This window comes from Gobio gobio, assembly GCF_949357685.1.
Source record: "Gobio gobio genome assembly, chromosome: 5".
Lineage (NCBI taxonomy): Eukaryota > Metazoa > Chordata > Actinopteri > Cypriniformes > Gobionidae > Gobio > Gobio gobio.
The window spans coordinates 17,273,153-17,286,337 of record NC_137101.1 but is presented as its reverse complement, the minus strand read 5'-3'; the positions used below and the strand labels follow the sequence as shown (position 1 = coordinate 17,286,337).

Here is a 13,185-nt window from a genome sequence, read left to right as displayed (position 1 = left end):
TTATACAGACGTACATAAGTTATAGAATACTTAAATTTATTAGAAACGTGTGTGTGTATACTTTTATAGGCCTATATATGTGAATCCTTCGTGTGTTAACATCTGCATTGTTGACAGCACATTCATTTAGTGAAATTTAGTCTACAAATAGTGACTAAAGTTCTAAAGACCTAAATTAATATGTGCAAATATGTGTTAAATGAAATGAAACTCCACACTTGTGAAAAATACAGATGATGTTTTCTTCTGGCATGTCTGACAATATACAAATAGTATGATCAAACAAGTTCAAACACAGCAAAGTAATATTCCAAAAGCTTGTTTTCCCCCGTTATATTCCTTTATTTTCATTTTGACATTAACATTGGCAAAATTCAGTTCAAATCCAGTAGCCTAGGGCTGGGAGGGTTCTCATGATGAAAGACTTTAAAGCAATTCATTTAAATTTACAAGCATGTACATCCCTTTAGTGAACATCTCAAATGTTATTAATTGCTACACAACAAAATACAGTACTAAAAAAAAATCTACAAAAACAAAGGCATGACATAGTGTTGATTCGCCACAATATTGTGCAAAGCCCATTCGATTCTGTAGCAGTGATGTCTAAATTAATATTATAGTTGAGGATGAATGTACAGTATAATGCTAACAGGACCATGAAGTGTGTCAGCACTTCGTTTAAACAACATTGGGGACCCAATAATAGCACTTAAACACACACCAATCCGTGTCTTTAGTATGACTCCTCTTACTAGACACATTACAGGCATAATAAAATAAGGCAGACATGACATTTCTAATGCCTAACCGTTCCTGTAACACATCTTCAACATCCAAACAGGATTTTAATGGGGTAGGAATATGAAAGATCATTGCTGTGTTTCTCTCTTTGGCAACCTGGTGGCAAATATTGATTCAAGCGGTTGAGTCATTTTGATGGATTGCTCGGTTGGCTTCCTGCTTAAAGCCTGTGTTCTGTATCGATGGCTTTCTCGCTCGTTCTATTCTTCATAATTAATGAACTAAAAATAGCCTAGAACACAGAGTATGAGTGATCTGTGGTTTGTTGTGCCTGTTTGAGAGAGAGAGGCCGTGAACAAGACACGTTCAGATACAAATGAACGTTTTAGTAGACAGTCTACTAGGACTGAAGAATCTGCACCAAATAATCCACAGATCCACTGTTGAAAGTGTCATCAACTCTTTATGATGTCACAATCAATGTCTGTGTCATAATGACGACGGGCTGATACAGAATCAACCAGCATACACGCACAACGGGCAGGGAGAAATGTAAGAAATGCTGAATGGGTTTAGCAATCCCATTTCCTCTCTTATGAAAGAAGAACAAATCAACAAGCGGCGGGCGAGCGGTTTCTTTTTTGCCTGATAAAAAAGCCTGGCGTTCTAATCTGGCATCTGTTATTCCAGACACAGGCTGCGGGCCGGGCAGGGAGACGGCGCGCAGGAAGATTCTATAATTGAGAGCAGCGGTTTGATAAAGTAAGAAAATGAGACGAAAAATGTCCCCAAGCTACAGTGAGAGAATCCTTCCTCTCACTCTGAAAGGTGTTGCCTGGTCTAACCAGACCAACACAAGGGATTCATTTATTAGAGCGTTCCTTCTGCGAGTGTGTGCGAAAAGCTCTGGTTAGAAATGTACTTTACAAATAATATATGTGTATAAAGGAAAGCAACAAGACGAGATGAAACTGACATCAAATGACCACTGTAATGTTTGCTTGGAAGTGTCAAAGCTTGCGACAGTAACGAACGGCAATAACGCAGACCCTTTCAGAGCAATGGTAGATTTAAGTTTAAATGTGCGCATCTAGACAGTAGTGATCTTCTTATCCTTGGTGGCCTGTTTAATAGCAGCCTGTTCGCATATGATCTCTTTGAGGCGCTGCAGCCGCATGTTCTGCACGGTCAGGTCTCCCACGCCTGTCTGGCTGCGGTGGAGGAGACTCAAAGCATTGATGTACTCCAGCTCTGTGTAGCGCACCCCTTGATCAACCACCAGGTTTAGCAGCTCGTCGGCTGTATTGTACAGCATCTCATAGTACTGCCTGCAGAGAAACAGAATAAAACAGTTTGTGTTATCTCAGAGGGTGGTATATGATTGCGGTGTAATCTCTGTCTCGGATCTTTATTCAAGGATAAATTTGCAGATTTTTGCATCTGCCAAATGACAAATAAAAATATATATCCACAAAAATATAATACGTTGCTCAATAAATGTGAAAAATGACTAAAAGTTATATATATCATTATATATCATGTCATTATATTTGAAAATATACGTTGCATTTTTTAGAAGAATAAACAGTAAAATATAAAAATATGTGTTAATGAATAAAAATTTAATTTATATAATATTTATTCTAAACTGTATTTTTAGCAACATATTATATTTTTATAAGTGTCAGAAAATATACTTATATTTGTCATTAACCACTGTTTCCTAAAAAAAAAAGTACAACAGATCATTTAAAATCTTTATCATTTGGAAAAATAACAGCCCTGTGAGAGCAATATAAAATTCATAAACACTTTCACCTGAAAATATTGGCATATGGTATAAAACATTTTCATTTAACCAGCCATCTCAGAATCTCACATTGGTGTTTGTAAAAAAAAAATAATATTGAGTAAAAAAATAGTTAAAAAATAAGTTATTTAAAATAGAAAAAAAGTCAACTTACACGTTACACTTTACTACATCTACTTACTATCGTAATTTAGTAGTAATAACTAAGTAATTAATGTAAGTAATAACATAGTAATAACTATGTTAAGAAATGTCTTAAATAATTGCATACTTTAATTTTAATAATGTTTAACAATTGCTTTCTAGTGATAAAGTATGTTTACAAGCTGTAATTTATAGTAATAACAGTAAATTATGCATCATTACAAGTAACTAACCCTAAACCAAACCCGAACCGTAACTCTATAGTAAGTACATGTAGCAATTAATATTACTCAGTACTTATTTGAGTAAGTACAATGTAACTACATTTACACTTCATTTTAAGGTGTCATTGTTACAGTGTAATTAATTATATATTTAAGTACTGAGTAATATTAATTAACTACATGTACTTACTATAGGGTTAGGGGTTTTATTGAAGGTTAGTTGCATGTAATTATGCATAATGTACTGTTATTACTATGGTAAGTACATGTAGCATATGTAACAAGGACACTGTGTTACCAAATAAAGCCTAACCAAATGTAAAAACGTAAGAATATAAGCACGAAAGTAATGCAATTAAATAAAAGTTCTGTCAACTGGGCCGAAACTCTCTCACACTGGCTTTACTGTGCTTTATTGTGAATTCCTGCATTCACAAAACTTGTTGAGAACATCAAACCATTTCTACACGGACCTTTTGGCCAAAACATGCTGTTGACAAAACAGGACGGGAAAACATACATTAAACATAAGACGCATAGGTTCAAGGAGACACTTACGCATGAGTATGCGTACACACACCCACACAAAGGGCTTACAACTTCTATTTCTGCAGCAGAGGCACATTTGTAACAGGGGTGATAAGAGCTGAATGTGTTCTGACCCCATCAGAGCAGACGACTCCTCCAAATCTCTCTCTCTCTCTCTCTCTCTCTCATGCTGCATTACTCAGGCACACAGAAAGGCCTTAGCCAGCAGGACTCTCTCTAACTCCCCTATCAAGCTGGCACACTCCTCCAGGTGCTCAGAGACTTCGGGCTGCACTCTAAATGAGCCCAAGAGCCCATTTTACCTCTCACTTTAAAGGAGCTCAGTACAGAGCAAACAGTGGAAGAAATGGACAATTTTTTCATGATGGAGCACATGCAAATTTTAAAGCCATGCCAGACATCATGGGCTTGAGGTTAAGAACTTCAGGAGATATTAAACTTCTGGAGAACATGCAACTACGTATCTAGATGCTTCCTTGCTGTGATCTTTACTGTAAATGATTTTTTGAAAAAAAAATTGGATACATTTCTTACTTCAACTTACTTGGAGTCTTTCTACTTCAAAATTTCACATTTAATTCAATGCATAGCTGTTGCTTTGCAATGAATTATTTGCTAAATTGACTAGCACTTTTGGAGTGAAAATCGCAGTGCAGAGAATCTAGTCTTAGATACAAAAGTTCAATGAAGATCTATATATATTCTTGAGTCAATTTTAAAGAACACTTTATGCCAAAAGGTTCTATATAAGGAGATATGTCTTAAATAATTGCGCAACACTTTCATGTTTAACAATTGTTTTCTAGCGATAAAGTATGTTTACAAGCTGTTTAATTCATAAAATGCTTGAATTAAACAAAACTTATTAAAAAACTAAATCCATAAAATGATCCTATTGATTGGAACCATAAAAGATTCACTAGAATCTTTTCTTCTAAAGGCCCCATATATCAAAAAACGAACTGGCATCCATCTACAACATCCTAGCATTGTGGTAGCAAAGTTGTCAAAAAATCTATAGTTGAAGTTGTTAGGCCGACTTCAATTTTATACAGTATTGGCTGTTTAAACAACCTGTTTAAAAGACCAGCAAGGATATGTTGTTATGGATACCAAGAGACAGTCCACTTGAGAGGGTGTGAAAATGAAAGGCTTTCTTTTACTAAACCTTGGTGAAGAATTCTCTAAGAACTTGGAAATAATGGTGCCCTTACACCTATAAAATGCTGAGCTCTATTGCTGCAGATTAACACTTACATGGAAAACCGAATGATCACAGCAAATTCAGCCAGTAAAAAGTACAGATTCAACCCATAAGATGCTGAAAAGCGTGCCAAAAAGTGTGAATGTGAGCACAAGTGCACCTGCAGGACAGAGAGAGGGCAGTTCCATTAACCCCTATTCATCTCTGACACTGGAAAAAACACAGCCATTTATAACAGCCCTGACAGTACAGTGCCCCAGTAACCCTTACTGTGCCAGGACGTTAATCCACCAGACCTGTAATGTCGGCTCATTAGGGTTCAAAACAGGACACTGGAGAAGACAATCTCATATACAGTACAGCACTTAATTTGACATAAAACAGCCACTTTACTAGCATGGAAGACTTAAACGAAGATTCGAAACTGACATCTTTAAAGGGAGAGTGCATGAAATGGAAAATGTTGAACATATCAAGGCCACTCTTATATATTAATATAATAAAAGTAAGGAAGCTACTATTTACATAGCATTAGATGATTCTATTTACACCAAGTGAAAATAACATTTTCTTAGCGATAGATGATTTTTACACTAAGTGCAAGTGGCTGTAGATGCTATTTACGAAGTGAAATAGCATACCAAGTGAAAACAGTGTAATGTAAAAGTAGCAGTTCTTTGCAATATGTGTAAATGGTAATTAGTAGGGATGCAACAATACAGTTAGTCCACGGTTCAATATATACCTCGGTTTTTAACCACGGTTTTCGGTTCGGTTCTGATGGCTTGTCACATACATTTTTTGTTATTCTATTCTTAGGCGACAGGAACAGCAAGAGGTTAAAGAGAAAAAAGACTATTTTTTTATTGCAATACTCTTTCTTTATTTTACTTAAAAGAATTGAAAAACCTTATTTAAACTTAAAACTTTACTTAAAAAAACCCTTGTACACATTCCTAGTGTATTGGATAATATAAAATAAATATATATAAAGATTTACACTGGCAGCTCAGAGCTGTACAGCAGCATTTAAGTATGAAATTGAATGAATGAATGAATGTAAAAATAAAACACTACATAGACTTCACTATAAAATATACACTGATTCTTAGCTACTGTATTAGTTTTTCAGTCAAGAGCAGTGAGTGATTTTCTCTTTGTCTTTTGTTGTTGTATTAACATTAAAGGGATATTTCACTCAAAAATGAAAATTCTGTCATCGAGAAATGAATACAGGTTTGGAACAATATTAGAGTGAGTAAATAATGACATCATTTAGGTGAACTGTCCCTTTAAGGACCGCGTGTTCACTACTGCGCTGTTGTCAATTTAAGACCTGCGTGCATCTAATATACAGACACGATTGCGATTTTACTTTCACTTTAGACATAACCGACTGTGTTTATGTTAACCTTGTGTGTATTTGACAGTATTAGCGCAATAAGACGACTACTTAGTCCAGTAATCACGTGTTTGACAGGCTTTTAGTGCGCGTGCTCTGAAAAGCGCATGTTAAAACCGCGCACGAGAATGAAACCGGCAAGGCTTTAAAACGCATGCAAATAATGAACTTTTGTGATTGTGAATAACTATAGTGTTCCGTGAGTATAACTACCACTAACGTGTGATGTGAATGTATCTCGCGTTGTTCAGTATTGGGATGGAGGCAAATGATAGAATTTGTAGAAAAATATTTAATTAAATACGAAACCGAAAAAAACGCAATTCACAAGTGAGTATTGAACCGTGAATGCCGTACCGAACGGTTCAATATTATACTGAGAATTGTGGCATCCCTAGTAATTAGATACTATTTAAACTTTATTTTGATAGAGACATACTATTTGCACCTCAGTATTGTAGTACATTAACAGGATGCTATAATAACAGAGCGTACATTATTATATTTATTAATATTATTAAATGGATGCCGCCTTAATGGGACAATAAAGGCCCTCCCTACACCTACCCCTAACCCTACCCAATAAATGCTTAGGCACTTTATTTCCACTTTTAGACCATTTTGTTAATTTTTACTGAAAGTAAATGCCTTTCCAATGTGATGGGAAAAGGGAGAAGAGCGAGCTCTGCAAAAGGCGGATGTGAAACCGGGTCGATCGTGTCAAAACCTAGATTCTTAAGCCTTACGCTTTACTGACTACGCCACTGAAGACGTTGAAATACCTGTGTCTTTATTTTTAATCTTAATAGCACTTGACAACAATGAACACCATCTGTATAATATAATTCATATCATATAATATAATTCATATTATATAATTAGTGCTGTCAAATCGATTAATCGCATCCAAAATAAAAGTTGGTGTTTACATAAAATATGTGCACTGTGTGTAATTATGTATATTTGAATACACACACATACAAGTATATATGTAAAAAAGATTTGCATGTACATACATGTAATATATATTTATATAATTTATATTATATATAAACATTTTATATATAAATATAATTTTTTTTCTTAAACATATACATGCATTTTTGTGTATTTATATACATAATAATTATACACAGTAGTACACAGACATACATTATGTAAACAAACTTTGATGTTGGATGCGATTAATCGCTTTGACAGCACTAAATATAATAAAATTCATATAATATAATATACCATAACATAATATAATTAATATAATATAATGTAATTAATATAATATAATATAATATAATATAATATAATATAATTAATATAATATAATTAATATAATATAATAATATAATATAATATAATATAATAAAATATAATAGAATATAATATATAATATAATATAATATAATATATAATATAATATAATATAATATAATATAATATAATATAATATAATACAATATAATATAATAATATAATATAATATATGTTGCTCATCAAGACATTTCATGGGGTTTTTAAGTCAACATACATAAGTTAAGCTGGCTATTTGTGAGCTTCTGCATGTTTGTTTGTTTGCTTGGTGGGCCAACTATGACATTCTCCACACTTCATTTCAAACGCATTTAAAAGCATTTAGCAAAACCGTGGTGAGTTGCTAATCTGATTAACTCTCTGTGGCTTTTAAGACCACCTCCTTTCCTCTCCTCTCCCAATCCTCACTCCCATTAGAAGATAATAAAGAGCAGCAACTTCTCACACATAGAACCTGCACCTGTGTGTGTGTGTTTTTCTGAGTGCCATTAAGTTTTAATTAGACTGTTTCTGTGTGTACAGTAGTGCATACAAGGAGTATTAAGCAAATTATGATGCATACGGCGAAGGACGCTGGGAGATGTATGTTGGCGCGAAGGGAGACAGTGAAAAAAAACTTGAATCAGCACAATTCGTTACCTCCAATTTCCAGCATGTACAATATTAAAGCCATTAAGGGCTGCTTCTGTCAGCGCATTCTCAGCAACAAATTAGTTAGCGGTTGAGAGTGAGAGAGAGAGAGAGAGAGAGAGAGAGAGAGAGAGAGAGAGAGAGAGAGAGAGAGAGAGAGAGAGAGAGAGAGAGAGAGAGAGAGAGAGAGAGAGAGAGAGAGCAGGCAAGATGCCCAAGACGATCCTCTCCATCAAACAGAACACACATGGTCGTCACCACAGTAACAACAGTAAGCATGCAAAAGTGCATATCAGGCTTCCCGGATGCTCCCTCCTGCCTGACAGGTCCGATTTTCACTTTATTGGGAACATTTTGCAGACAAGCTGCTCTTCCATCAGCAGCTCTGCTTTAAAGTGAGTTGATGCTTTGAGATGGAATGGTTTGACCTGGTCTAGAACAACTGGACAGGATAGCAGTCCTGGGATAGCAGGTGGAATAGGCTCATAAATGTTGCATTCACTGATAATTGACGGCTGCACTAGTAGTAGAGTTGGACAATATTTTTCAGCTTTCAATTACAGGAACCATCATTTTTTTTGTAGTAAAAATGATTCAAAATATATTAGATCTTTTTTAAGAGGATGTAAATAAAGATCTAAAAGTAAGCATAAAAAAAGTATTATTTCAAAAAGTTAATTATTTATAAGTGCCATCATACAGTATAGTAATAAACAGTAAAAATGTATCTACTTATATTTTTACTAAATTTTAATTAATGAAAAATGCCCTAAAGAGACATATTTTTGAGTGTTGACATAAATGAAAAATTGAATCGGAGTTAGATTCCCTTATTCAACTATTATTTAATGGCCAAAAACAACAACACCTAAAAATCATGGGAATATTCACAGTGGTGCTTAAAGAGTACAATAACACACACAGTTTCTGCCATGTCTCATGTTAATCTTGAGTACCTATAGAGTAGTATTGCATCCTTCATATCTCCGACGAGTCTTTAGTTTTATCATATTTATAAAAGACATATGCGCTGTACCAATTCTTTCCGAAGACAGCCGAGCTCTTGCAAGTGTGCAGTGGGCGGAGCTAAAGAGTCACAAGCGCACACACACACACGAAATACATCATGGCATTATCCCTGGATAACTTTCGATTCACTATATGCTTGTGTTATTTAAAATTATATGCACTTACACGCTGATTGCCAAAAAAACATCCTTAACACTGGGTTATTTGAGAGGCCTGAACAAGGTTATCTTTCCCTCACAACCAGAAACACACTTTAGTGACTTTAGTTGATTTTGTGGTCTAAAAAAACAGAATGACAGCGCTGCCGACAGTTTCCCTTAACCCGAACGAAGCTCGTCGATGGACGCGCACTTGCTCTCACTCTGGTTGATGTGCGCACATGTTCATCCGGGAGAAGTGCCTATATATGGAATTCCACCCTTTATGATGTCATACAGGGCCATACTAAAAAAAAACTTTATGAAACTAGTTTGAATCCTGAATGAGTGTATTTGGCACAGAAATACTCGATCATTTTTTTTTACATTTTGGCCATGTTTAGCATGAGAATCCAACTCTTTAACAGTGTAAATAAGTCAGAATTGATCAGCATCAAAATCTATATTAATATATTATGAATACTGGATATATAGCGTTATATAGCAGTCACCTTGGTGTTCGATAGGACCCCCCAAAAAAAAAAACAATAGAGAGAAATATATCTAGATAAACATAATAAACCGAAAGGGAGAAAAGCCGTATATTACTCACACACGCATACACATAAATACCAATGTGCGGTCAAGTGCAGCTTGCCGGTTTGTTTTGTGGTTATCAGGAGCACAGAGCAGCCGTGGTGTAAACAGTCCAGGCCGTCACCTTGACACGCTGGCTAAATGTCGTTTTTTTTCCAGAAGCCTTTACAAATGGCTTCACAAGACAGGTGCTTTTCCAACAGCTTGACCTCTGACCCATGCATGTCAGTCAGCCAGTCTCTGAACTGTGAATTTTTGAACAAATTCCCCTTTATTTCCTGAATCAGAGAGCATGTTTTATATTTCACAATGGAAGAGAGAGAGAGAACGTGACCAGCATGGCTGAATATTTTAGTACATTTTAATATTTAATTTTTGTCTGGTCTCTACTACAGCATAATCTGCCATTTAGAAAGAAAGAAACCGTCCGACCCAGATGCAATGTGACAAACAGTACTTTTTGAGAACTTTCAGTGTTTTGTGTTGCTCAGGGGCGGGTTTATCCTAAATAGATTATAACAAAATAGAAGCTGGGATTTTCTGCATGGAAAATAACATTCTAATTCAGAACTTCTAAATTCTAAAGCAGGACTGAGTTCTTGTAAAGCCAGCTAATCAGATTATAATTAATGATTTCAGCCATTACTTGTCATTTTTGTGTACATTAGACATCAGAAGAACTAGTATTTGCTAGTAGATGTGATGTAAAAGCTGAATTTTCATCATCATTACTCCAGTCTTCAGTGTCACATGATCCTTCAGAAATAATTCTAATATGCTGATTTGCTGCTCAATAATAATAATAAAAAAATGTATAATCAATAATACAATCAAGATCATTTATTTTAAATAGACATTTTTTAAATCATTATGAATGTCTTTACTCTGACTTTTGATCAATTTAATGTGTCGTTGCAAAACAAATAAAATTTAAAATCCTACTGACCCCAAACTTTTGAATGTTAGTGTATGTACACACAGAGAAACAGGGTGTCAAAATTGTACCTTTAGGGGTACAACAGCTTGCCGCTGGGGCAGTACCCTTAAAAGGATATATTTGTACTTTTTTTTACCACAAAAAGGTTCATAGTAGTACCTTAAGGTATGTATTTGTGCTTTTAAAGGTACTAATGTGCAGATTTTAGGAGTAAAAAAGATACGAATATGTCCTTCTAAGGGTACTGACCCCAGCGACAAGCTGTTGTACCCCTAAAGGTAAAATTTTGACACAATTTTTCTCTGTGTGTGTGTGATTTATGAAATGCAGATGAACTGGGCTCATACAGATGTATGGAGAGATTATGGGATAATTTGTTCTTATGATCAATCCGAGTTGAAAAACATTTGCACATAAACCGCAGTCTCTTGCCAGGTTTAGGTGACGCTGATAAGATTTTACTGAGGCACCTGCAGGACTCTGGGACATGGCCTGGCTCAGTCTCAGTCTAAGGCTGCGAGCAGATGGTGTGTGTATGTGTGGTGCGTGTGTGAGCATGTAGCGAGAGTAAAAAGCACTCTGGTTTTGCTTGGGGACTGGACCAACACCAGACGCAAGGTCATTTCAATGAAAAACTACTAGTGAAGTTGTTTACTCCTGATTTAAACATCAAAACCTCTGGCAGTAACCCTGTGCAATCAAATTACACTGTTTGTACGGGCTTAAATAAATCAATGTGCTCATATTCATGCAGTGTTCCTCTGCACTGACGGCATGCTTCTCCTCACTAGATGGCACTGTGACCAAAGCCTGCAGCCCGAGAGGAGAGCCGCTGGGTTTGGCCACTGCACTGCTCAGCTTTAACTCAAATCGATGGTTATTACTGTGTCCTTGGCCCAGTCGCCCACAGCAAGCATTCAGATGGGAGAGCGGCCAACGATTCCCTTTCTTCCTCATGGGCCTTTTCTCCATCTCCCAGCATCCACATATACTGTATGCTTCCATCTCTCTCAATGAATCCCTCAACACACGGCATTTATACACACTCAAAGCTGGATGTAAATAACAGGGGTACAGCTGCAAGAGGCTTGTGGTATATTGCTCCTTGATTACCCTTGTTTTCCAAGCGGTTTATGAGGATAATGCCAATGTATTCATAACGGGGTTTACAGAGAGGGGCTCTCTCTGTCATGTGTGTGCAGGAGGGGTCAATCAGAGGAGCCTTGATAGAGTAAACAATGCACTGTAATACCAATCACCACCTGTACCACCCATGCATCACGTGACATCATATATGAGAGAGAGAGAGAGAGAGAGAAGAGAGATGAGAGAGAGAGAGAGAGAGAGAGAGAGAGAGAGAGAGAGAGAGAGAGAGAGAGAGAGAGAGGAGAGAGAGAGAGAGAGAGAGAGAGAGAGAGAGAGAGAGAGAGAGAGAGAGAGAGAGAGAGAGAGGTCAATAAGCCAGCGCTGTAATAATCATGCAAGAAATCCGCCGGGCATTGATTTCCATTGTTTGTACAGCAAAATGCACATTACTCTCTCTAATTTCACAGCCCTGACAGTGATCTTCACATAAAAATGTAGAAACATCCTGTTAATTATATACAGGCTGGAGAGAGATGATATTTATTAACTCTTTCCCTACCAGCATTTTTGAACAGTTTTATTCTTGCTTAATGCATTCTTGTTTTATCAACGCTCGAATGTGGGGTAAGTTTCAGAAAAGAAAGCAACATTTTGAGCAAAAAGCTGAGAAAATCACGCTTTTGTCAAAAGCTACGTCTGAATCGGATTCAGAACGATGGAGCAGATCGAGTCCATCGATACATGAGGTTGCACTGTCCTACACCTCGTCCTGGGTCGACATTTCATTAAGTAACGTTAGGCAGTTTCAATTTATATGCTGTTGATGATCGTGTTATTTTCCATTTGCATCTACTTGCATATGATATTGCTTGTTTCTGCTTCTTTTTTGTCTGTGTTTTGATCCAGAGATTCAGTACTCTTTCAGAAGATGTGTCCTAGCACGCCGTTAGCTTATAACATTGAAAACATCAATGGCTGGCAAGAGTTTTCTTACAAATGATGGATATTTCTGTCAATGCCCTCTTGTCGTTCGACACCCGTAAGACCTCACGAAGGTCACGAAGCACCATGACGCATGCGCAAGGATATGACATAGAGCCGACATTCTCATAGATGGTGCTAAAGTGTGCATTTCCTGGATGCCCGAACCGTGACAAATGAATAAGTGCAGGAAATGCACACTTTGAGTACGTTGAGTATGAGTACGGCGGCTCTATGTCATATTCTCGCGCATGCGTCGTGGTGCTTCGTGAGTTCACGTCAGAGGCCCAGACGGAAGACAAGAACTTGTTGAATTAAGTCGTTATTTCAAAAAAAAATTTGCGCACAAAAACTATTCTCGTCGCTTCATAAAACTATAGTAGAACCACTGTAGTGAGATGGA

The 13,185-nt window shown here is 36.4% G+C and overlaps 1 protein-coding gene across 1 annotated transcript in view; it reads right to left on the bottom strand.

Moving 5' to 3' along the window:
* Window positions 1-17: 17 nt before the first annotated feature.
* Window positions 18-13,185, bottom strand: part of exoc4 (exocyst complex component 4) — a 173,087-nt gene continuing 159,919 nt past the window's right edge. Inside the window, exon 18 of the mRNA XM_079818183.1 lies at window positions 18-2,072. Within this exon, the coding sequence (XP_079674309.1) occupies window positions 1,835-2,072 (238 nt within the window). The 3' untranslated portion in view covers window positions 18-1,834. The remainder of the gene's footprint in view (window positions 2,073-13,185) is intronic.